The sequence below is a fragment of the Rhamphochromis sp. 'chilingali' genome, assembly GCF_963969265.1.
Source record: "Rhamphochromis sp. 'chilingali' genome assembly, chromosome: 7".
In the NCBI taxonomy this organism is placed as follows: domain Eukaryota; kingdom Metazoa; phylum Chordata; class Actinopteri; order Cichliformes; family Cichlidae; genus Rhamphochromis; species Rhamphochromis sp. 'chilingali'.
Window position 1 is genome coordinate 9,886,138 of NC_137934.1, and position 24,696 is coordinate 9,910,833.

At 38.7% G+C, this 24,696-nt stretch overlaps 1 protein-coding gene across 1 annotated transcript; it reads left to right on the top strand.

The window, feature by feature from the left end:
- The first annotated feature begins 1,850 nt into the window (after window positions 1-1,850).
- Window positions 1,851-16,447, top strand: pkp2 (plakophilin 2). The gene is made up of 13 exons (XM_080887718.1): window positions 1,851-2,215; window positions 4,644-4,714; window positions 6,283-6,902; window positions 6,991-7,129; window positions 7,240-7,447; window positions 7,670-7,847; window positions 9,839-9,956; window positions 10,534-10,695; window positions 12,666-12,848; window positions 13,142-13,295; window positions 13,400-13,592; window positions 14,346-14,427; window positions 15,176-16,447. Exons 1-13 carry the CDS (start codon window positions 2,032-2,034, stop codon window positions 15,233-15,235), a joined length of 2,352 nt encoding a protein of 783 aa, XP_080743844.1. The 5' UTR covers window positions 1,851-2,031; the 3' UTR covers window positions 15,236-16,447.
- Window positions 16,448-24,696: the final 8,249 nt, after the last annotated feature.

Sequence of the window (24,696 nt, forward strand, 5' to 3'; positions counted from 1 at the left end):
GGTTAAAGAATTGGAGAGGAAAGACCTTTGGAGAAGAGTGCATTAAAGAGGAAAAATCTTATTTCAACAGTTGTTGAGGATTTATTTAACTGATTGCAGCATATACTGTTTTTTAAATGTTTTTATATGTAAGAATTATTTGTCAAATTAAGCCATAGTGTTTGTGTTTATATATGTATGTATGTGTGTTTGCTAGCTGATATACTAGAGTAGGACAGTTTTCACAGTGACAGGAGCTGAAAAATTACCTTTAGCAAAAGTTTCACGATGGCGTGACTATTACAGAGCCCCTCAGTCTGGAGAGTACAGCAAATCCACATTTTATCAAAGTACCTGAGCCTTGAGTGCAGCTTTACCATAAGGTTTAACACAGCTGAATACAGGCTAATGTCTCTGAGAATCGAGTCAGCCTCACACAGAATAAAATCTCAGGCTTTTTATGATTGTGACGGAGCTCTCACTGATCAAAGTCAAGGCTGTAAAAGTTTTTTTAGTAGCCGTAATTTACAACTTGTGAAAATCAAACGCCGGCTCCTTTGTCTGGAAGGGCATACCTGCTGGACCCAGTTCCTCGTATCCATCAGCAGTTTCCTTTGAACCCAACAGCGCAGTGCAGATCACACAGATCTGCTGACAAAGTCCCCACCGTACTAACAGTTAGTTTTGTTGTGTTTTTTGACTCTCTACACTATCACAGAGGAGTAAAAAATACGTCAAAATTAATTTGCTCGTTTGTGTTGTTGTGTTTGCACATCTCTGTTGCTTGTGGGGCTCGCACACAAGAATTTCACTCGCATGTGCTGTGCCAGTGTGCCTGCACATGTGATGTGACAATAAAAAGTGATTTGATTTGATTTGATTTGATTCAAGAGTTTTAACAAAAGTACAAAACCGAATTTGTGTTCTAAAGCTTTTTAAATAAGTTACCCAAAGAGATGTCTGTGCATGAGAAGATGGCCTTCATTAGGATTATTATGCGCTTTCAGCTAATAAAAGTGGATGGTGACAGGATTTTTTCCATCTTGGAGAAAAAAAGAATAAGAGAAAAGTATAGCATAACACCTTATCTGTCAAACATGGTGAAAGCAGTGTGATGGCACTGACATGGATGAAAGTAGAAGTGGGCCACTAGTGTTTGCTGATGGAAGAAGCAGGAGGAATTTTGTGCCAAGGCAAAGAAGTAGGATGCTCTTCTATGGCCTGGTCACCTGATCTGATCGATTCTAGACTTCAGGCAGTTATTGATGACAAAGGATTTTCATCCAACTATTTAAAAAAGCTCCATATTTAAAATTATCCTTGTGAAGTCTGAACCATGAAATAATGGCCAGAAAATCCAATTTTTTGTTTAAAAAAAGTGTTTGTAGCTTATTCAGCTATTTCAAGTGTTTATTGAACCTTGCAATTTAGAGTGCAATTTATCACACTGATGATGTAGAGATATAAAACTCACCCAAAAGGGTGTCAAATATGACGCACTTGACCTGAGTCTCTCGAATTACTCCCGAACGTCTGAAGAAAATGACTGCACTTCCTGCACAGTTAATGCAGACATTTATTCTTGAGTTCAAGCTGAAAGTCATTTAATCACATCTTGATCGACTGATTTAAAATCCATCATGGTGGTGTACATAGGCAAAACTTTTGCTGGACAAATATATCAGTTTTCCCAAGTAGTGTTAGCTGAATCTTTAAAAATGTTGATTGGTGTTGAGTAATTTAGTTCACAATTTCAAAACGGCCGTTAAACTTTAAAAAAAAAAAAGTCTGCAGGGAAATAAATAGTAAATAATTAAAGCACACAGCTACATTCACACATTGTTACCTGACGTGTCCTCGTGGTGACACCTGACACCTCAGGTGCGCCTTTAGCCCCGCCCTCCTGGCTGTACCTAGCTGAGGGAAAGTGGGAGAAACAAAGCAGCGTCGACTATTATTCCAGGATCCCTATCTATATGGTTAAAAGGAAAAACTGACCTCTCGACTCTTGGCGAGTTTTTTTTTTTCTTTTGCTCTCATTTGTTGTTCACAATGGACGATCCGTTTTTTAAGTCGGCGTTACCTGCGCACGACTCCTCTGTGCTGGATGACACCAGCCTGGCTTTGCCGGCCGATCTGCGATCCTCAACGCAGCCCGATGAGGACCGGAATCAGCGGGTTCACCGGCAGGTTCAGCTCACAATGTCCAGGAAGTCTAAAAAGACTCAGTCAAATGGTAATGTTCATTTTGAAAACGAATCAACATCATACTTTGACGCATTTGGGAGAAACCGGGTGCACTGTAAGCCAAGCTAATGAAGTAGTACTAATGAATGAAGTGAATGAGAGTGGTAGCAAAAATAACTTCCTCCCACTTTCCAAATCTAATATTTAAACTTTAGGATGTCAGGGACATGTACAGGTAGATTAGTGAACTATCAACTGTTTTACTGAATAATAATAACCACAAACAATATTAATATGAATAATAATAATAGAAGTACAGAGTTTTTCCTCCTTTCCCACCCTGGTGGCTATGTTACCCTTTCAAAAGGGTCCAAGCTGGAAACCCCTAAAGTAAACTATGAAACCCCTTTCCTTTGCCAGACCCTGCTTTGTCTGTCCTGAGGCTGTGCTCTGCATTAAGGGGAGCTTACTAGAAGTCTAGTTAGTGTAAACACAGACATTTCTGTAAGTGGAATGCACACTTCCTAGTTAATCCTCTTGTCTAACAGGTTTCTGCAGTTCCCTAAAAGTGATAACTGCCAGAACCTAATTTTACTATGTCATCCACTGATGACCTTATTTATTAAGTATTGGTAGCCAAAAATAAAGAGGTCTTCTATTCAATTTTGACAACTATAAAAAATTAAAAGTAATATTGCCTGTATCTGGACAGGTTTGGTTGAATTTATGAAGCATCACTGACTATTAAAAGGTTTGTTAGGTGTGTTTAGACGGATGGTTAACCACATGAGTCAACACTACCCTGTAAATAAAAATGAAAGAATTTTTTTACTGGCTTCCCCTCAAGTCTTTACAGATTGCAGAGTGCTATTAAAGGGGATTACAAGACTTTTTATTATTTGCATTATTTATTTTGTGACTTCTTCTCCCTAAAATATTTCGTTGTTATAATGCACTGTCAACTCACTGCAAAAAGGTCCTGGGTTTGGATTCACCGGCCGGCCGAGTCCTTTCTTCTCGAGTTTGTGTGTTCTCCCTGTGGCTGTGTTAGGTGTTCCCACGGTCCAAAGACATTCATGTTAGGTTAACAGGCAATTCTAAATTTGCTGCAGGCGTTAATGTGACTGAATGGTTGTCTCTGTGTATGCGCCCTGTGATAGCCTGGTGATGGGTTCAGGGTGAGCACCACCACAACCCTGAATTTGATAAGAAGAAAAAGATGGATGGATTACATGTTTGTTTGTTTTTTTAAAAAAGGAAAATCTCTGAACTGTTTTGTGTCTGCTGTCTTGTTTATTTTATTTATAGACTAGAAAATATTTAAACAACAGAAGTTTATCCAAAGTGATTTAGAGACAGGCACATTGACATTCCAGCTCTCCAAAAAACAACTTTCAAAATACATGAAAAGTGTGTGTCTGTGTGTGCATTTTAACTAAGTATTGTGGAAGGTAAAATTCACACATTTATTCATCATTAAAATATGCTCAGAATTTTCACATTATTATTTCAAAGTTACTATTACTCCGAATGTCTAGAAGACTGAGAGTCAACTGCTTTTAAAATGTTCCCTTATAATACTTAACGAAAAAACCCAACTAAAACTAAACATTTTCCAACAATTAAAAACTAAACTAAACAAGAAAATCCATCCCAACTTGAACTAAACCAAATTAAAAACAAAAACCAAACTAATTAGAAAATACAAACCTATAATAAGTCTGCTGTACGGTGTACATTTTAGGACATCGTCAGGTCTCAGGAAAAAAGTTGTCAGGTCTCAGTTCTCGGGAAAAAAAAGTCGCCAGGTATCAGACAAAAAAATGTTAGGTCTCAGTTCTCAGGAAAAAAGTTGTCAGGTCTCAGACAAAAAAAATGCAAGGTCTCAGTTCTCAGGAAAAACGTCGGGTCTCAATGTCTGAGACCTGAGACCCGACTTTTTTCCTGATACCTTACGACTTTTTTCCTGAGACCTGACGATGTCCTAAAATGTACACTGTACTGCTGACATATCTGCTGCATTGTAATAATATGTCTAGGAATTTTCTCTCCCAGAATCACAATAATCCCATGCACAGGGCACAAGTGGTCACTGATAATGATAAGTGAATCATGCTCTACTGCTGTGATAGTCACCAACTGGAAACCAGATGTTACACCTGCTCAGAGTTCAAGGACTTTTTCAATGATACATAATACAAATGTGCCTAATGTGTCATGAAACATTATTTAACAGATAGCATTTAATGTCCGATCCATTTAATCTCACTGCTTTGCCATCTCTCTTCCATCTTCTTTTTAAATTAGATGCCATTTATTTTGCAGGTTGCACAGATGTCTGCTGTGCACCGTGAGTGTGCACTGTCCTTTCAAAGCTGAGGAAACCAGAGTCGGAATCACGATCCAGATATGAGAACACTAACAGGCATGGCGGGAATTATCATACGGACTAACCAAACCTCTTTGACTTGTTTCAGGTGGTGTCTGTTCACAGAAATATGAAACAGCGAGCTTAAATGATGCAGATGGACTTTTAACGAACACGAAGGTAAGACTCTCCTTTATTTATTCTTATGCACCGCCACATGCACCCAAACATTTTGGGGACATTTGTCATCCTAATCGATCACTAGAATATTCATCTCGCTTCTGTTTTTTTAGAGCTAATACAGATCTGAAGTATGCAGATTCCTCCACAGATATTAAGCGCATTCAGCTCAGCATGCTTGCTTTAGTCGTCCCTGTACAGAATGATTATAAAAGGACAAACTACTTGAACTTGTGGCCTCATACTGTACTGCACTTTAAATATTGTACTCCATAATTTGAATACAGGCAAATGGTTCTCTGTGGTATCCTGCTGCTGCTTTATGCATGCTCACAGAACCCAAGTCTGTTGAATAATAAATCATTGTATTCTTTTCGTATCTTATCTGTTATGCAACAGTGTTTACTTTATGTGCGTGGATGCTTGAAGGGGAAAAAAAAGCAATTTAATACTGAAAAAATAAAAAGCTCTTTTTGCCTTAGAAAGTAAAAGAAGGGTAAAAGGATAGATTATGTATAAAAACATGGACGTGCCCAGTTGTTGACAAGCATTAAGCGTTACAGCCATCGGCATCTTTGGTTGTTGGAGCCAAAAGTGAGTGTATTTGAACAAGAGCAAGTGCTACGTTACACACCAATGCTAAGTGTCATGCAAATAAAATATTAGCATTTTACTCACCAGAACTGGAGCACAGACTTCCTGAACAGACTATTAGTTTAATTAACTGCACATCAAAACATATTACTTGTCACATAAACCGCATTATGGCTCAGGGTATTAAAAAGACTTGGAAACTAGCAAAAGAAGACCAGTTGAATTGTTTGATTGTCATGTCACAGATGGACGGCATGATTTGTGGAGGAATTTTAAAATTTCTGTTTCAGATCTGTAAGTTTCTAGCTGAACTCTGAATGTAAAGTCTCGATTATACTTGTACTAGTTTGTGAGTCTTGTGTGCACTGGCCTGGTTACCCTGCTCTTTCACTGTATGGGACTTTGTACTTCCATTTATATACTTGGATGTCATTATAGTCAGAAATACACAGCACAGCAACTACTTGTGCAAAAGGTCATTATGATGTCTTGGTAACCCCACCCCAATGCTTTATCACTGTGCACGAGTGAACAGAACAAACTTCAGCACAAAGAAATACTGATGCGGTTTAAAATATATGACTTATTCCTTTAATGCGTTATTGTCAGAAACAGCTCCATATAAGATAAGATAAGATAACTCTTTTTTAGTGCAATGACAATAAAGAGTTATCTTATCTTATATGGAGCTGTTTCTGACAATAACGCATTAAAGGAATAAGTCATATATTTTAAACCGCATCAGTATTTCTTTGTGCTGAAGTTTGTTCTGTTCACTCGTGCACAGTGATAAAGCATTGGGGTGGGGTTACCAAGACATCATAATGACCTTTTGCACAAGTAGTTGCTGTGCTGTGTATTTCTGACTATAATGACATCCAAGTATATAAATGGAAGTACAAAGTCCCATACAGTGAAAGAGCAGGGTAACCAGGCCAGTGCATTAAAGCTGTTTTTGTTTTTCCTTCTCACAGGTAAATAGATCGTCCTTCTCCAGTCACTCCTTCTCTGGCGACCATGACCGCAAACCATCCAGGAGGCTGGAAGTGTCCCCTCAGTCAAGCCCAGAGCAACCTCATAGGCACTTTAAATGCAGTACTTATTCTGGGATGCCCACCCCCTCTGTATCAAGTCATTCACCCAAAGTTGGCACTCACTTGGCAAAGTCAGCTTCCTTTCACCACCATGTTTTTTCAGATTTACCTCATAGCACACAGAGATGTGCATACACACCTGCACGAGGGAACGTCCAGCAAAGGACGTTTAGACAGACCTTAGGATTGCAATCTGTACCTGCAAATGCTGCATTTCGGAAAAATGGAGAATATGGTTCTAAGTGGACTTACAGACAAAGTACTGTGAAACCAACTTTCACAGAAAAAATGCAGAGAAGAAATGGTGACACCGTGTTTAGTTCTATCCAGCCTAAGGATAGCATGTTCGGGCTAAAACAGAAGAGGGAAAGGGGCCACTATAAATCCCTTAGAGTGAACTCATACCCGCCCTCTGTCAGCAGTGTGGAGACGGATGCTGGCAGGCGGGCAGCAACGCAGTTACCCATTAAGCAGATGCACGTGCAGAATGTCACAAAACTGTAAGACCTTTGTTCTGTACATTCATTATTTCAATATGATCCTGTATTGATAATCTACATTTTGAAACATTTGTGGATTTTCACACAGGATGTCAGTAAGCAAGTCTCCGAGGATGACAATGGAGAAGGCTGTGCAGCTTTTGACCCAGAATGAAGAGGAAAAACTGATCTGTGCAACCAGTTTCATACAAAATCAATGTTTCAAGAGTGCCATTGCTAGAGGCAAGGTATGTTTAATCACAGGTATTTTATGTGTTAAGGATGCAGAGCGATTATAAATCCTGATACATGAATTCGTCAATCGTTGGTCCATTCTTGCTTTCTCTATTTTCTCCAGATTTGCCATGTGAACGGGATTGAGAAGCTCATGTTTCTACTTAACAATGACAGCGAAGAAGTGCAGCGTGCCACTGCCGGGGCGCTGCGTAATGCTGTTTATGAGAACGATAGAAATAAGCTTAATGTTAAGGAAAACGCAGGCTTGTCTTTGATTCCTACTGTACTGAATAGCAGCCGCGATAAGGAGACCAGGCGGCATCTTACGGGTTAGTTTGTGTTTAAACACACTACATGTCCTAATTTTAATCTGATTAGGTTTGCAAATTTCAAGCTCTCGTCAAAACTGGTTTTGCTCGCTTTAAATAAACATTGCCTTTGATACATATGAAATCATGCTCTGAGACTCATATATGCAATGCAGCACTAGCTTATTTATATTTTTGTGATTTATCTCCTTGCAAAAAACTAAATCTCAATCTCTCCCACAGGTCTTTTGTGGAACCTCTCCTCTCATGACATGTTGAAGGAGGCTTTTCCACATCATGCCTTATCCACTCTCAGCCGCTCCGTTCTTGTTCCCAGTTCTGGCATTTTTGAAGGCGAGAATCCGAAAGATGAACTGCTAGTGGATGATGAAACTTTCATCAATGCCACCGGCTGCCTGCGGTAGGTTCTCTTTTGTTAGCTGCGAAAAAACTGTACTTGCTGGGATGTTTTTCATTGGGATAAACCAAAAACTACTGTAGGTGTCACTTAATCTGCTGATTATAAACAGAAGAGGTCGAAGATTTCAGCAGATCAGAAGATATTGTTTGGGATCATAGCATTTAATTTCTGAAGGACAAAAAGTTCTTCTGCTTCTGAATTTATCACCTACATCCTCAAACTCCAGGGATTTATACTGTGTGACCCTCCAAAAGTCGATTCTGTTCATCTGGACGAAGCGTTTTGTGGGAGAAACGTTTTGTCACTCATCCAAGTGACTTCTTCAATCTCAGCTGACTGCAGGTTTCCCCAATCTTATATATACGATGTAATTTAAACTCCTCCATTTGCATAATGACCGAAACCAGTCTATGTACTGTGTGACATAGATTTGATCTGGGGCCTCCAGATGGATCGGCATAAATGGAAAACCTGGTGTAGTATTGTTTAGTAACCCCAGGGGCTTGTGTTTGTTAGATCTGCCCATAGTTACATTGTGTTTTTAAAATGCTTTCCAGCTTTTTTTTGGATCTGGCTAAACTCTCACATTGCCAGTAAGCTATTGCATATATATATATATATATATATATATATATATATATATATATATATATATATATATATATATATATATTGTCTTTTGTATATAGCATATGTGAGTGCAAGGGTACCTGTGCTCATTTAACAGTATCAATGTACTTTTGGCTTCAATCTTCATGAAATCTAAAAGTAAACTGAGCCAAATGTCTTCAGATAAAAGTTATTTCTCCATCTGCTCTATAAGCTTTGGCACTGACCCTGGGTATCAGTGACAACTAAGATGACAGTGACTAAGTCAGAAACTGGTGGTTGGAAGAGGTTGTTGTGGTTTTTTCCATTATGCAGTGTTTTTTCCATTTCACCATATATGAAAATTAATTTCTGTGCGAAACAAACAAGCAAAATAGGTAATGCATTAGCAGAAAATTACCAGCACATTTTCTGTTTTTTACTGTTTGTTTACAATGTGGGATGGAAATGACTGAAGATGCAAAAGCAACCTAAACAAAGAGTATCAGCTGATCCATCAGACAAAGTAGACTGCTGATCTACCAGGATAGGACACTAGGCTTGGCTCTCTGGTCTACCTGAACTAATGCTATTGTCAATTTTCTCATTGGTGTAGATTAGAGGGGTATGTGTAGAGACCCCGATGGAGAAAGGTGAACAGTACAAGAATTTGAAGGAGCGTGCAAAGGGCAGAAGAACCATATGATGGTTGATTTAAGAAACATCTGGGGTTCATCTAGCAGCTCTGTGAAAGTGTCTGGAACTGCCTAGTCACTAAAATTATAATAAGCAAGAGAGTAACTACCATCCATTTTTATACAGTTTCTTTACTATCATGTGATTATGTCAAACCACAGTTTATCTACTGGGGTCTGAGATTATGCCTCGTACTTCTGCTTTGGACTTATTTAGACACACATCATCTCTCTGTTTGCAAAGCAGGAGATATAAGAGCCACTGCTCCCCTGGCAACTATAGCCAGATGAAAAGAGTGAAAGACTCAATTATTCATCGAGTTCTCTCTTTCCCCGGCTTTGCTGAACTGAAATCATTCAGTCCTCTCTGACCCAGTGTTATCGAGTTCTCCTTATCATGTTCTAAAGCCTTTTGAGCACCCAGTGGATGAAATAAGGGAGTTCCCCATGGCTGCACAAAGAGCCTCTTGTGGGGATTCTGAATGTTAATTTTCATATTTATTTCCCTCTGTTGTTGGGCTGCATAAGAACAGGCTAGTCTTACTAGTCTGTGATATAATTTTTCTGTGATTGCCACGGGCATCGGAAAGATGTCCAAAATAGTGCAACCATTAATTTGCACAACTGTGTAGATGACAGAAAAATATTTTATAGCACTTTTGACTTTATTAAAATGGGCTTATCTAATTGGCACATTTTTGTTTCTAGAAATCTGAGTTCCGCAGGCCGATATGTCAGGGAAGCAATGAGGAATTGTGACAATCTCATCGATTCTTTGATCTACTACATCCGGGGAACCGTAGCTAACCGTAAGATGGATGACAAGGTGAAGTGAAAACATTTGTCCTCACTGTGTCTGCGTCACGGCAAACTGCTTTGATTTACAACACTTTTGTTACATGTTCACAAATGATTTTTACTTGTACTTTGTTAAGGTTCACATAATTGAGGAAGGAGAGTACAAACAACCAGGTCCAGATGATCTTGGTCAAACAATTGATTTTAATGAATACACGCGTGGGAAGACCATTCTGTATGCAGACAGGAATTAATCTTCGACTTAATCAAAGCATACACAGATTTTTATAGCATCAGGGTTTGAATTAACGACGCCCCTTCATACGTCACAGACAGAATGTATACACACGTCAAATCAAAACCACAATGACTTTTAACACAGTTTAAAGGAACGTTGTCTTCTATCTTCATGGCCGGTACTTCCTGTCACTGCCGGATGCTCTCTTGGGAAGGACTTCAGCTCCACAACTTTCAAACAGATGTAAACTTTGCCTGAATTCTTAGAATTCCCTTCTATGTTTCTGTTGTGTCCCCATATGTTATTAAATTGTTTGCCAGACAATTTTTACTTTCTTTCTTCATCTACATCTCAATCTACTCTGAAGAGCACGGAGAACTGCGTCTGTATCCTGCACAACCTGTCTTATCAGATTGAGTCAGAGCTTCTGAAGAAAAACGACCAGGTTCTCACAGAGTCTCGCCAAGACTTGGATTCGCAGCCAAAGACTTTGGGCTGTTTTTCTTATCGCAGTGCAAAGATCACAGAGGTAATCTCTTTACACATTAATGGACCCTGACAACACAAAAGACGTTCTTATGGTTTAATATCCGAGTGTGAGAGAACATCTTTAATCATCTTTACTAGAACATGCTCATTTAGCTTTCTCTTGTATTATATTGGTGGTGAGAAACATCCAAACAAATCATGCATTATACATTACTGCTTTACCAGGTGCGCCAGTGTTGCTGCTGTTATGCTATTATCTATGTAAGTTAGCCATAGCTCTACATAGCATGACAATCAGAAGCACAATTCTCAAAAGATGATTGTTTTTTCCATCTGCAGTAATTTTATTTGATGCTACGGTTCTGGTCTGACACCTCCGTGCAGTTGCATGTGTGTAGCAACAAAGCAGTCATCAGTGACAATGGACATGACATTAATGAAGTCAAATGCAGCATTAAAGGGGGAAGTGGTGAGGAGGTGGATTGCAATTTTACATCTGGTAGACAAGCTAAAGCGGCTTAAAACACACACATCCTGAGCTATCAGTTAAATTCTTGTTGATATTTGCTGACATTTTTTAATGAGCCTTTATTTAGTTAGGAAGTCCCTTGAGATTAACATCTCTTTTCCAAGGGAAACCTGGCCACGAAGACATGCTGTTAGTGGTACAAAATCACATTTAACATCAGAACAAAGCAAAAACAAAATAAGTCAGAGTAAAAATGCCATACAAGGTCCAGCTTATGAGTAGCAGTTACACAGTTATAGAAGTCTTTATAAGACCTCTGAACTCTCAGGCAGCTTTTATGTGCTCTGAATCCTACATTAATGTGGAAATAACTGGGTTAATGGCTGCTCATCAGATAAAAAATTACTAAATCAAAACATGTGTCTGGTCCTTATTTAAGGAAACACTTAGTGTTATCTTAAATAACACTAAGCCTCTTTAACCTTTTGTCTATGTTGGCATTTAAAAAATGCTCAGTTGTTACTAAGAGATCTGAGGTGTGTCAGGAAACATTCACCACCAGCAGCCTGAACCTTTTATACAAGAGAGTGTAGATGTTTCTTGCGCCAATTTCTTACACTATAATCTGAGTTGAATTCAGACTCATCAGACCAGACAACATTATTCCAGGCTTTTGTTGTCCAATCTTAATGAGCCTATGTGAAATGTAGTTTTAGTTTCCTGTTCCTATCTGACAGGAGTGTGGGCTTCTGCAGCCAACAGATTCAACATGCTGCGTTTTCAGAGATGCTCTTCTGCACCCTAAGATGTAATGAGCGGTTATTTAAAATTTACAAAAAAAAATTACTTTTGCCTTTCCATCAGCTGGAAGCAGTCTGTCCATTCTCCTCTGAGATCAACAAGTCCTGGCTCAACAAGGCATTTTAGCCTCGAGAACTGCCGCTCACTGGATATTTTTTTTCTATTTTGGTCCATTCTCTGTAAACCATGGTTGTGTGGGAAAATCCTAGAAGATCAGTAATTGCTGAAGTAGTCAGACCAGCCCAGTTTGGCAGCTACAACTGTGCTCATTCAAAGACATTTAAATCATCTATTTTTTCATTCCTAAGCTCAATTTGAACTTCAGCACATCATTTAAACTATGTCTATATGCCTAAATATACAGGGTTGCTGCCATGTGACTGGTTGGTTAGGTATTTGCTGTAATGAGAAGTTGTAACTACTGACTGCATAGTTTTTGAAAACTATGGGCTTCAATATGATGCTCTAACAGTGATTGTTATTCTGCCTCCTACAAGAATGAAATCTGGATGCGTGGATTTGGTTTCCTAAAGCTGTATAAGTATGTCTTTTGCACTAAAACTGTTGCCAGGAAGTTAAACTTCCAATATGAAAATGTGGAAAAATGGATGCACCACCAGTCTTTAGATGTCCATACTGAATAAAATCAATTGCTAACACGGTTAGCCACCTCTTGTTGTAAATTTGAACCGACTGGACCCACATACCTGGAGTCTGTCTCGTAAACTCCTTCTTCTCAGTATGCAGTGCATCAGCACCCCCTGCTGGAGCCCGAGCCCAACCCCAACCCCCATGGCATAGAGTGGCTGTGGGACACGATCACTGTGCGGATGTACATATCACTGATGGCCTGCAGTACAAATGACACCATCAAGGAGGCTGCCATTGGTGCTCTGCAGAACATCACAGCTGGAAAACACGAGGTAAGATGGGAAGGACTTCAGCTCTTAATCTAATTATAGGTTCGATGTGTAAGCAGAAAAGAGGCAAGTGTGTCTACTGTATCTCTGGCACTTTATTAGATGTATGTATGAGTCAAATGAAGGGTAGATTAATCTGGAATACTGTTTGACAGCTTAACAGATTTAACAGCTTTTGTTTTGGCCACCTGATCATTATGCATTAGTATTGTTTAGCACATTTATATTTACATGTATATGTATTTTAAAGTCATACATGTAAGACATATTTAAAATGTTTTTTCTGTGGTCTGCAGATAAACAGAGGCATCGCCGTTATCATTGTTCAGCGGGAAAATGGTCTTGAGAAGATTAAGGAAATTTTAAACGGTGAAAGTAGTAATCTAAAGATACCTGCTGTATCTCTAATCAAAAACATCTCACGCTACGATCAACTTCGTCCTGCCATTGGTAACTTTTGATGTCTCCTCTAAGCTTTTCCCATTATCGTTCCACCACGACCACAAACCGCACTTTTGAACGGCTCTTTTACATGACTTGTTTTACTCCTAAAGCAAACCAGGTGTTGTCAGAGATGGTGAAAATGCTGCCCTTTGACAGCACCGACGTCAACCAGACTAGTGAGGTGACGATTTCTTTATGTGAAATCCTGACTTACCTGTGCCTGAGTGATGCGAAGAATGCCGACGCAATAATCGAAAACCGCGGCATCCCAAAGATCATCAACATCAGCAAGACAGACAAAGGGTTAGTTACATTACTAAACCACTCAGATACAAGACATGAGAAGTTGTATGTTCAATGCAAGATAATGATATATGTGCCATTATTTTGTTTAGTTTATTTTTATGTCATTATTTACCTAATCCATTGTATTTAGTTCCTTTAAGTAGCAATAACATAAAGTAACTTCTTCAGAGTCTCGGTACTTCAGATAAAAGTGAATAATTAAAAAACTGATGTGAATAAATGCTATAGCCATGCAAAGTTATGAACAGGCTAGCGCAAAGTTATGAGGGAACTGCTTTCGTAGGTTGTATGGGTGCATGCCACATTCCACATGCCTAATTAACATACTAACAAATGCTAGAATCGTACTAGCGGGAAAAGGTAAAGCCCAGAATTCATGCAACTGGAAGTTTTTAAAAAGCGTGGAAAAGGGGCACACACACAACAAGCACATTCAATTTTGTCTGAAGTGATGCCAAGAAGACAGGAAGCAATTAATGCTGCCCCTCGATTTATTTTAGAGTCTTGACAAAATCCAAACAGGCATGGTTGTGAAGGTTAGTTGTTATGAAGGTGGAAGTTAAGTACAGAGGCCAAAATATAATTCAATAATATAATATATAAATTGTGTAATTTTAGCAAAGGAATCTATGAGGATTGCTTCACTTTTGGAGTCAATCCAAAGTTCACCATAAGCATAAAAAGTAAAAGTACTCACGGTTCAGAAAAACAGCATGTATTATTTTTACCTTTTCCTTCTCCTCGTTACAGACCCAGTCGTATGCAAAAGGCAGCGTGCCTTCTGCTGCACGAAATATGGAAAAACAATGAAGTCCATGAGACCCTCAAGAAAGTGAGTTCCTGCACACATCGCATCCTATCATATCATGTTGCACATGATTTTCTTCATGTCTTTACACTTCATTATGAGCACTTTAAGTTGCTGTCTCAGCACTTAAAAAATGTGTTTTAGGCTTAGAGGGTTGAAATGGCTTCTTTTCCTCTTTAAGTTGTTTAATTTAAACAAAGAACTGAGCTGCTAGTTATTGATACATTGCTGCATGTTACATTATTCAGCTGTGTCTTTCAGAGGATTGATCTAAATATCCATAGTATCGATACCAAAGCTGATATTGGTATCAGATCAATACTAGCATGACAGGACTGATACTTTGTTTCTATGTTAAGTACGTAGCCAAGTGAAAAATATAGGTCAGACATGCACTAGCTTGAACATGCTGAAATGTTTCTATTAACTAATTATTGAGAAAAGTAGTATTTTTAGTGTGTTCAGAATTGGCAAATTGGTCATGACTCATCTCATAACTCATGCCGCACTGCTCTCTCTTATATAAGCCACCATTATAGATTAAAAGTATCGCTGTCTGTATTGATATCGGCAATACTGCCCCTATATTTATTAGTATCAGATCGATATCAAAATTTGTAGTATTCCACAGCACTAAACTGCACATTTGCATCATTCAGTTCGTTAAATAACTTTTTGATATTTAAGTTTTTAGTTCGGTGCAGCGAGAAGACATACATTATGTTTTTTGAACGTCTGAAATACAGCACGCTAACCTACACTTTTTCAACAGCGGGGGTTCAAGAAATACGATTTCGTCAATGCAAGGACAAAAAGAGCTTTGAGCTCCTGATGAAACTCAGCCGTGGATTCATAAATCTCATCTCATCTGTATGTAGCGACTGTTTGGTTTTTTTTTTTTTATTGCTGTTGTTTTTGTTTTGTTGGGGTTTTTTGTCATGCTACAACCAAACATTGGAAACAACACTGAAACTCTTTTTTTTTAAAAAGGATAGACTTTTTTTGGTTGTTTGTTATATATTTGGAAATCTCTCTCCAGCTATTTGCCCTAATGTTTGCATTAGTTGGATTCATGTTCTCAAATGTATGTTTCTGATACCACAAAATGAATGAGATGTTTTATTTAAAAAGAGGTAAACCTGCTGATTCATGAAGAACTGTACCACACTTTTTGTGACCTTTAAAGCACCTTTTAGTTGTTAATAATCCTTGTGTAGCATATCATTGTTATAGTGCCTTATGATAAAAATGACAGATGAATGTAGAATGTTTTTTATAGCAGAAATTACACTAATCATAAGACACCTATTGAAATTTGAAGTATTTCTTTCTGTTTATGTTGTATGGGTTTTTTTCCCCCTCCTTTCTATAACGGCAGCTTGTCAGTTTATAATAGTCGATGTTGTAAGACAAATGAAATCTTTAAAATGAAGAAGTTCTTTTTTTAAGACAAACCAAATGAAGCTGTACATTAAAGAATACAGAATGCGCTCAAAGACTCATTACCGTGGCTCAAATGATTGTTAACCTGTTCTCTATGTGAAAATGCCTTGTTGATGTCTGAGGAGAACGGATAGACTGCTTCGACCTGCACCAGGAGGCCGCATCCGTCACCTAAGAATAGGAAACTGAGGCTACAATTTGCACATGCTGTCCTGCACGGGCATCTCTGAAGGCAAAAGGGGTTCCAACCTGGTACTAGCAAGGTGTACATCATAAAGAATTCTGATACCAATTTATGGAGCTGATATGTGGTTATTTTAGAGCTAAAATGAGAGACCAACTTCTTATGAATGTGTTTTAGAGTACGGTCAGAAACTGGTCACAAAGAAATGCCTTGAATTTGCTTTGCAGATTGTTCTATAGTAGTTTCTACATTATGCTGTGTTAGAAATTGTGCATGTAGCTTGGTAGATATATTACAACACACACTGACATAGTTTTGATTTTCCAGTATTAGTTTATAAGATTGTTTGGGCCACTTTTAAACTGTTATGTACAAAAAGAAAAGAAAACTAGTTTGAGTTGTCACCAGAAATATATCAAATCTACTACTCGTTGTCTCCCTCATTTATTTAAGAACATATCAGAATATTACAGCTCATACAATATTTATATGACTCACTATAGCTTTGCATTACAGAATGACAAATGACCACAGTCTGCTATGTATTCCCTAAGCTTTCATTTCCCTATGAGAAAACTGCAGACAGTAAACAAAGGAAGATTAGCACCACAGTAAATGGTCCGCTCCATCATTCGCTAATAAATTGTGCAAGATGGGGCAAGTGCTAGTGGGAGGAAATACTCAGATGTTTGCCTTCTATGTTCATTTGTCAGCCCTCTCGGTGAAGCAGCGGTAACCTTGCCTGCCAGCACGAGCTGCACTGCGGTACAGCTAAAAGGGGGAGGAGTTGGGAGGTTGAGTGCCAATCAACATCAGCCCTCCCGGACAAGGATTTTAAGGTCAAAACTGCAGGGGGTACGTGCACAGCTTTTGCACATCATTCAGTTCTCAATATTCTGCCTTATGAAACAGGTCAGAAATGAGAAGAAGGAGATGGTGCGTTAAATATAGAGGAGAGAGAGAGTTAAAACTCAGAGGTAAGAAAACCCTGTCAAACCATTTTTTCAGAGAAATGGTGATCTTATTCAGACTATATTTGAGAGCAAAATTCCTTTAGGGATTCACTGGGAAATCTATCAAAGCCCCACGTGATTTCAGGCGGTGGTTACATTTTTTAAAATCTAATTAACAATAACCCACAAAGCAATTAAAGCTCAGTGACAACGGTTCCGTCTACATCTACAAAACCACCCTGGACACAGCAAAGAAAAGACACATAGTGTGCTTCTGCAAGTGCATAAGATATAATGTAGCACGATATGCCAGAAGGCTGCTTTGAGGACTAATATGAATGTATTTTTCTTGTTCAGTGCTGAGGTTTTGTACACGTTCTACATATCTTAAGCAGAGACCAGATTTAAAGAGCATATCTTATGATCCAAGCTTGTTGGTAACATGTAACATAAGACAGAAAATCCATCACCTCAAAACATACTTAATAATTTAATGAGTCTACTTGTCAAATAGCAATATGCTAATTTCAGAGCTAGAAGCCCATTTTTAGGGCATGAAAATGAAGTCAGGCTGTTATCCTCCAGGGGGCAGTGGTGTACCATAAAAGCTTTAGTTACGTGGCTAAAGCTCAAACACTGTACTCAAGTTGACTTTGTCTTTTAATAAATATAAAATTCGTCATCATGCACGTTTTAAAATGGATTAGCTCTCATATTAAATACATTTCAATACTATCGTCTCTTTTTGCTAATCACCCCTAATTCACCAGCTCTTTGAACTGTTTTGGTGACAAATACCACAATTTCCAAGCCCTGGTTTTAACAGGAGTTGAAAAAGCTAAGTAAGATCCAGATCCTTTCAACAATAGCTTCCTTGTCTGTTCACAGCTTATGCGCTTTTGAGAAATGATCTAGTTTCTTACATCTTCCTCATGACTTAGCTAATGGTGAGCAGACTCAAAAATGATGTCATAATGATGGATAATACAAGAAGCCCATGTTATTTATAGACCAGCAGAGAAATAATATGTCTAAATAACCAACAGGAACAGGTGCCAAGAAACATGAGGTTTGTTTGCTGCTGGAGTAGAGCAGGGAAGTGGGCCACACTGACACATCTCAACTGAACATGTTTAATACACAGAGAAAGAAAGGATTTATTCACAGAGCTGCAGCAGTGGTAAACAGGCACAAGAGAGGCCAGCTTTTGCTTTACACTGAGGCTATTGTCAGGGATGTCAGCAGCCAGGGGAAACTCCTATCCACTGGCGTGAATAAACCAGAAGTTCATGCTTTACTGAAACTAGAAATTTCTTTACCCCTCAGATCTTTTAATAATGTCTGGAATAAAGTACACAGCAAGAAAGGCAGTGTTATAGTAAATGCTGAGTATGCTAGATGTTTTAGATTAGCAGCTTATTTGCTACAACCTCACTTGGCAATGAAAAGCACGAAAATGATGCAGTGTTTACTGCCCAATAAGATATAGTGAAAATTAAGCTTTAAGTCTTCAGGCTCTTTTCATACCAAGAATAGCATCGTAAGCATGCTAACACCTTCAGTTGATGGCATTAGCATGCTACATTTGCCACTATTTTTCCTTCTCACTCTTTAGCATCTCAAATTTTAGACTTAATAACAGAAACTTTCGAATTAGGTAATAGGCCTAATATTTAAGAAAATTAACTTACTCAGAAGTAAGGTAACATTTTGAGAGAAATGAAAATGTTACGTTAGCTGCCAATAGGGTTGCCAACTCCCTGAAAAATAAATAAGGGACACCTCGTGGCCAGGGCCGGGCGACCCAGTTGTCTTCACCCTTCCCAGTGTGGTGAATTTTCTAGCTCTTTTTTTGTGTGTGAAATTATTTTTTTTAACCCTTTGACTTGAATTTGATTTAAGTAGATGTGTATTCTTTGTGATATGAACACATGTGAAACAAATGATCATTTAGCCATTTATTTTTAGCTCAAAATGACAACATTAACACAGTAAAACAGGTCTCTTTCTTAAACAGAAGCCTGTCATGCTTAACTTTTGAGAATATAAGTAAATCTTTCTTTAAAAGAACTCTGTCCTGCTTAACTTAAAATAATAGAAAACAATAGAAAGAAAAATATTCTTGTAACAGTGCACATTTAGTGCATTTAGTACAATTGGCTTCAGCTGAGGTATTATTTCAGCTTTTCTAATGCTAATCAGCTGCTCCTGTTTGTAAACCCGCTTGTTCCCATGATTACGCATCATAACTCATCATCATTATTCATCTATGTATTACTTTTATGTATTAGTCATCTATTTGTTGTAATCATCTATCCTTGCAGTCGTTTATTACACAAAATAAATTATATTATCACACTTCTGGCCACATAGCGCTGATATTCACTGCACATGCCCATATTAACTTTTTCCAGCCAGGTGTTTTCCTTTTCCCATTCTTCCCTTTCTCTGAGGGGAACAAACATTGCTGCTCTAATGCTGGGCTCACACTGTGCGGTTTTAGGCCCATTTTGAGCCGATTTTTGAGTGATCGGACCGATTTTGGCCTTCATCGTGCCTCGTGTAGTATACGTGGGGTAACGAGAAGTGATTAACACCTCACGACCAGCTCCCGATCATCAATCGCTCGTGAGCCGCTCACACTGCTCGCGCGCAAACACGTAAACGCCGTGAAAAAGACGGAGCAGCACGGCTGTGCAGCGTGTGATCTGGACACAAGCGATGGAGGCACAACTTGTAGAACTTTGAAAAGCTCACCCGAGCCTTTTCGATGTGGCCTCACAAAATTATCACGACCACAACAACCGTGAAAATAGTTGGATCTACATCGCTGCTAAATCACAGCTGCCTGATCATGTTTTTCATTAGCAATTTAGCAAAGTTGATGGTGGTGGTGTGTCTGTGTGAGTGAGAGACAGAGAGCGAGCGACAGATTTTCTGTTATAACCTTCATGTTATGGAGGCACAGTGTGAGCACTCAGGTCGCATCAGAGCATCGGGCGGTATAGTGTGAGACCTGCATCGTGACCTACGAACTTCTAACCCCTGCGAGTCAATCGTGCAGTTTGAGCAGGAGCTGAATAACGCGACTGAAAAAATCGCACAGTGTCTGCCCAGCTTTAGGTGTACTGTCGTCCGAGACTTGCACCGCAGTGACGGCGTTTGTTCCCCTGTTGGCCATGCTTCTTGTTGTGGTCATCTGTTGTCTTCCGGTATTTTCTCCGTAAGCGACCTTTCCTCGACCAATGAGATGAGCGGTAATCTGAATTGTCATACTCGAATTGTCATAAGTGTGCTGTCAGCTCATTGGTCACAAAGCAGGAGAGGGGCTGGGAATTATGTTTTCAAACAAAGCGTTAATTCCATAAACATTTATAGACTACTTTTGATTCTCACTGTATTACGGGACAAAGTGCGTCCCTTATTAGCTCAATACGGGATGTGTACTTTTGTTTCTAAATACGGGACGATTCCGTATTTTAAGGGACGGTTGGCAACCCTAGCTGCCAAACTGAATCACTGCTTTAAGTCTGAAGGAAGTCCTTTGTTTTTAACCTAGGCTGAAGTTGTATGAAAGCTTGTTACTGATACTGATTTTGCTTGGCGTTTGTTTTTTGGGGGGCTAATATCTAAATATTCTTATATAATAACTCAAAATTCCAAGTTGCCTATCTAAAAATGTTGATATAATAATGAGAAATTTAGAGTTGATATCTAAATTTTGACTTACTAAGTAGTCTCAAAAGTTCAACTCAGAATTCTGAGATCAGTTGAAATTTTTAGATAAGTCAAAACATGACCTTGACATGATTTAAACTGGTTTGACTTTGATCTTAAAATACAAAATGAAATCAATGTTAGCGTCTTTCGTTTGGATAGTCCTTACACCCTGGCTTAAAAGGTGTAGCAAAGGTTGTTGGGTGTAACTGCAGAATTTAGCATCAAAACAATTATCTGACATGCTACATTTGGAATGAGTGAATGCAAAGGTGTTCTAGTGATTATTTCTTCTTTATATGCACACATTGTTTATGTCTCGTTATCTCTTAGGAGTGGAGTAATAAATGGCCTAAGTGTTCGGAGTCATTGCTCTTGATCTGAAAGGAAATCTTTGTTTTAATGGCTGCTTTATTGATGTAGTTCAGGTGATTAGCAAGTATCTTCTGTAAATGCACATGTGAATTTTATAAGTTCTGTTCTGCATAATCTACCCGTTATTGACGTTTTCCACAGAAGCTGTTTTGACAAATACCAGGTAAACACAGGTGTTGCTAAACACATTAATGAACGCTCTGTGCATAAACAGATATTATTGTAATTAGTAACACCTGTGTTTGCCTGCTAATTTATGTTAAAACAGCTTCTGTGAAAAACGTCAATAACAGCTAGATGATGCAACAGAGCTTAAAAAATTCACATGTCCAAAGCAGCATGAGAAACCTGAGCTGATCTTGCTTTCAACATATAGTTTATGCTTTGACCCCTTGAGTAAACTATGAATTAAATCTATAATTGTAACCTTTATTAAGAAACCACTAAAGTTACATCGGATCTTCCGAGGCATGTCTAATCACGTTTACAGTAAAATTTAGTTTAGATCATAATTGGTCTGTTAAATTTTAAATGATACCTGACTGTTGAGCGACAGCTTATCCTGTTTCGACTGGTATAAAAGGAGTAATTCATCAAAAACTTAACTCGTGTTGGTTTTAGAGGCAGCTATTGTTAACAAGCTATGCTGGAGGCACTACCTGCTCATTAGGTGGTATAACCTGCAGCTGTGCTTAGCTTTTGAAGATCTTCATCCTGCTTGAACACATGGGCACTTGTTCTTAGGCTGAAAGGGTGTGTTGTGTGTGCACACACTTGTCTTGAGGCAGAACAGAGAGATCTTATAAAAGTGGGACAAAGACACGTCTCAGACAAAGCAGAGCTTCTCAAGTCTGTGCAGACACCAGCTCACCTGAATTGAAGCTAGGAATAAAAAAAAAAAAAAAAGTGTGATGTAGAAAATGTGGTCTTAGCTGTAAAGCTGCAGATTTACCCATCACAGTTTTTCCTGTGGGGGGAGGATAATTTATCCAGTTACTAATAAAATCCGTTTAGTTGAACTCGTCAACTAACCTAAGTATAACTGGTGCATTTGCATCATCTTCAAGGCCCAAGGTATAAAGCCCAAAGCAAAATCTACTCTAAGATATCCCTGAGTTGATTTCAAATATATGCAATCTCAAATCAATGTGGATCTTCTGCTTAACCATCTCCAGTTTGCCTAAACATTTTAAGGTATAAGATGTGGATATATATGTGGCAGTTGTGAAATTTTGGCTCCTTTTATCAAATACTTTTCAGAATGCCTTTTTTAATGGTCTGTCAACTCACTTCCAGCATCTTTTTTTGCTGAGAAAATGTTTTAATGTGAATATTTCAAAAACTATTAAAGATAAAAGCCTGAAATTTTCACTGGCTTTTCTTAATATGAAAATGAATCAGTAGATATAGATAAAATATAACAAAAAAGGCATAACAATAACAATTTTCATGAAAATCAGAGGTGCTTGAGCAAAAAATGTTCTTAAAATGTGAGATTTTAGATGCAGAGGCCAACAGGGGGAAAAACTACATCTGTGACTTTGTTGATTCCACCAGAATGCAAGCTTTGTGCGTAAGCTTTGTTCAAATTACACAAAGAAAAAAGGTGAACGTGTGTGTATGTCAGTCTTTAAAGGTGAATGATAATAGTGAATTATGGGGACATATTGAAACTATGCAGACTCCTAATTTAAGATTTAAAAAGTCACTTTAAATCCTATGTAAATCTCATTTCCACTCCAGATACAAACCGTAACGTCCAAATAGTGGCAGACTTATTGTTACAGGACAGCCACGTATCCAAATGCATTTTTATGGAGGCAGCAGGTACGGTCACAATCATTATTACTCATTGAACATTCAGCCACTTTTACACGTGCAGTGGTATTTATATCTCGTAGAATTTTCTGATATGCCGTGGCCCCTGTGACTGGTTTTTGGTCACTCTTGTGCTGCTTTTATATATTTGTGTGCAAACACCTCTGCATGTGAAAAACCTGGGCCTAGTATAATCTGTCAGTTTAAACTGAGAGGATGACTGAGAACCTTCACAGACATGTCAGTTTAAACGTTTCCACTCTGAGACATAATATGAAATTTTTACCTAAGAAGAAAAGATCAGCTCACTACTCCTGTGAGGGCAGGAGGGAGAGCTGAGGACTGAGCACTTGAGGGAGCCCAACCCGATAGAAGGAGTCAGCCAGGTAGAGAGAGACCATATTCTTTTAAGTCTTCAAACCTCAAGGTCTGCTTTCATGCACATGTCACTGCAACAAGAAGTAATTGGTGGCTGGCTGAGCCACACACAGCAGACAGGTCAACAAGGATGAAGACCAGGAAAAGGGAGGCAGTGCGAGAAGAGTGGAGCGCTTTTGAAATTCAGCAAGTGCGAGTGCTTGCTTGACTCCTAACTGATTGGGGTCAAGGAGGTTGTGTTGTGGCTGGTACACAGAAGGCTGGTTAGAAGAAGGCATGCTGAAGAGTTTGAGAAAAAGAGTTGGATTTTGGTATGTAGGCCTGACAGCAGAGGGGTCAGGAGCTGGCTTCTTGGCCTGATTGCAAACAAAGCGCTCCCTCACAGATATAGGGAAGGACAGAAGGTCAGCGGCAGTGGTCTGATGAAGGGGATGCTGTTGGAGAAAGTAGCTGGTTGTGCCAGAAAGAAATTTCAAGAATTTGTCAGAGTGCTGAAGAGAAACGAGAACTTGTGTGTGGGTGAGTCCACTGTCCTCATGTCCCCCTCCATGCTTTTATTCGTGGACTTTACTGTAGTAGCTTTACATGATTACATTCAAAACAATCCAATTTATATTTGAGACTTGCTGCACCCCCTTTGTTTATATCCGATCTGAAACAAGCTACTTAGAAGAAATTATTGCATCAACACGTGTTTTCCTCATGGAAACAGGGTGTTTTGGGCTTAAACATCTCTATCCAGAATCTAACTCAAATCCTTTTTCTTCATAACAAATTCATGCCAGGGGATGCTCCAACTCTCTAATTAACTAAGCCCAGTTTGCGTCTAAATCAGAGCTATGACTCTATCAGTGGCACTCTGGCTGTACCCTGCATGGTGTTTGAAGATGGGCTTTAAATCTTGAAAGCATCTGTCAAATCTCGACACCACTGCCTGGAAGAAAACAAATCACAAATCACTGCTACAGCTGAAGCTCGTGTTGGGGATTAATTGCAGAGTTTGGCTCTAAATGGATATACAGACCTACAACAGTGGAGAAAATGAATGGGAAATACAGATTATGTAGGAAGAAGAGCAAAAAAAGAAAAAAACTGCTTTTCTTCCAGTTGGGACCATCAACAGCAGAACCACAATTAAATTACACTATATTGAAGGTCATTTGTGTTTCTGCCTGATCAGCACAACAGGCAGCTGTCATGATTAACACTGTGAGACATGAATGCTTGAGTGCTCAGTAGAATTTTTAAATAAGGACACATACAAAGTGTTCAAAAGAAAATGTTCTGTAAATGAAACAAGTTGCTGCATGGACAGGACAAGGGGGAAAAATAACACTTAATGCTTCAATTATTTAACATTTCAAGGAGCATGTATGTGATATAAATGCCCTTTTTGCATTATTTTAATTCTGTTGATAGGGTGCA

Excerpts from the sequence above, each read along its gene's own strand:
- pkp2 (XM_080887718.1), top strand. The coding sequence starts at position 2,032 with ATGGACGATCCGTTTTTTAAGTCGGCGTTACCTGCGCACGACTCCTCT. Across the intron at positions 4,715-6,282 it reads GACTTTTAACGAACACGAAG|GTAAATAGATCGTCCTTCTC; the intron begins GTAAGACTCTCC and ends TCCTTCTCACAG. Across the intron at positions 14,428-15,175 it reads TCCATGAGACCCTCAAGAAA|CGGGGGTTCAAGAAATACGA; the intron begins GTGAGTTCCTGC and ends CTTTTTCAACAG.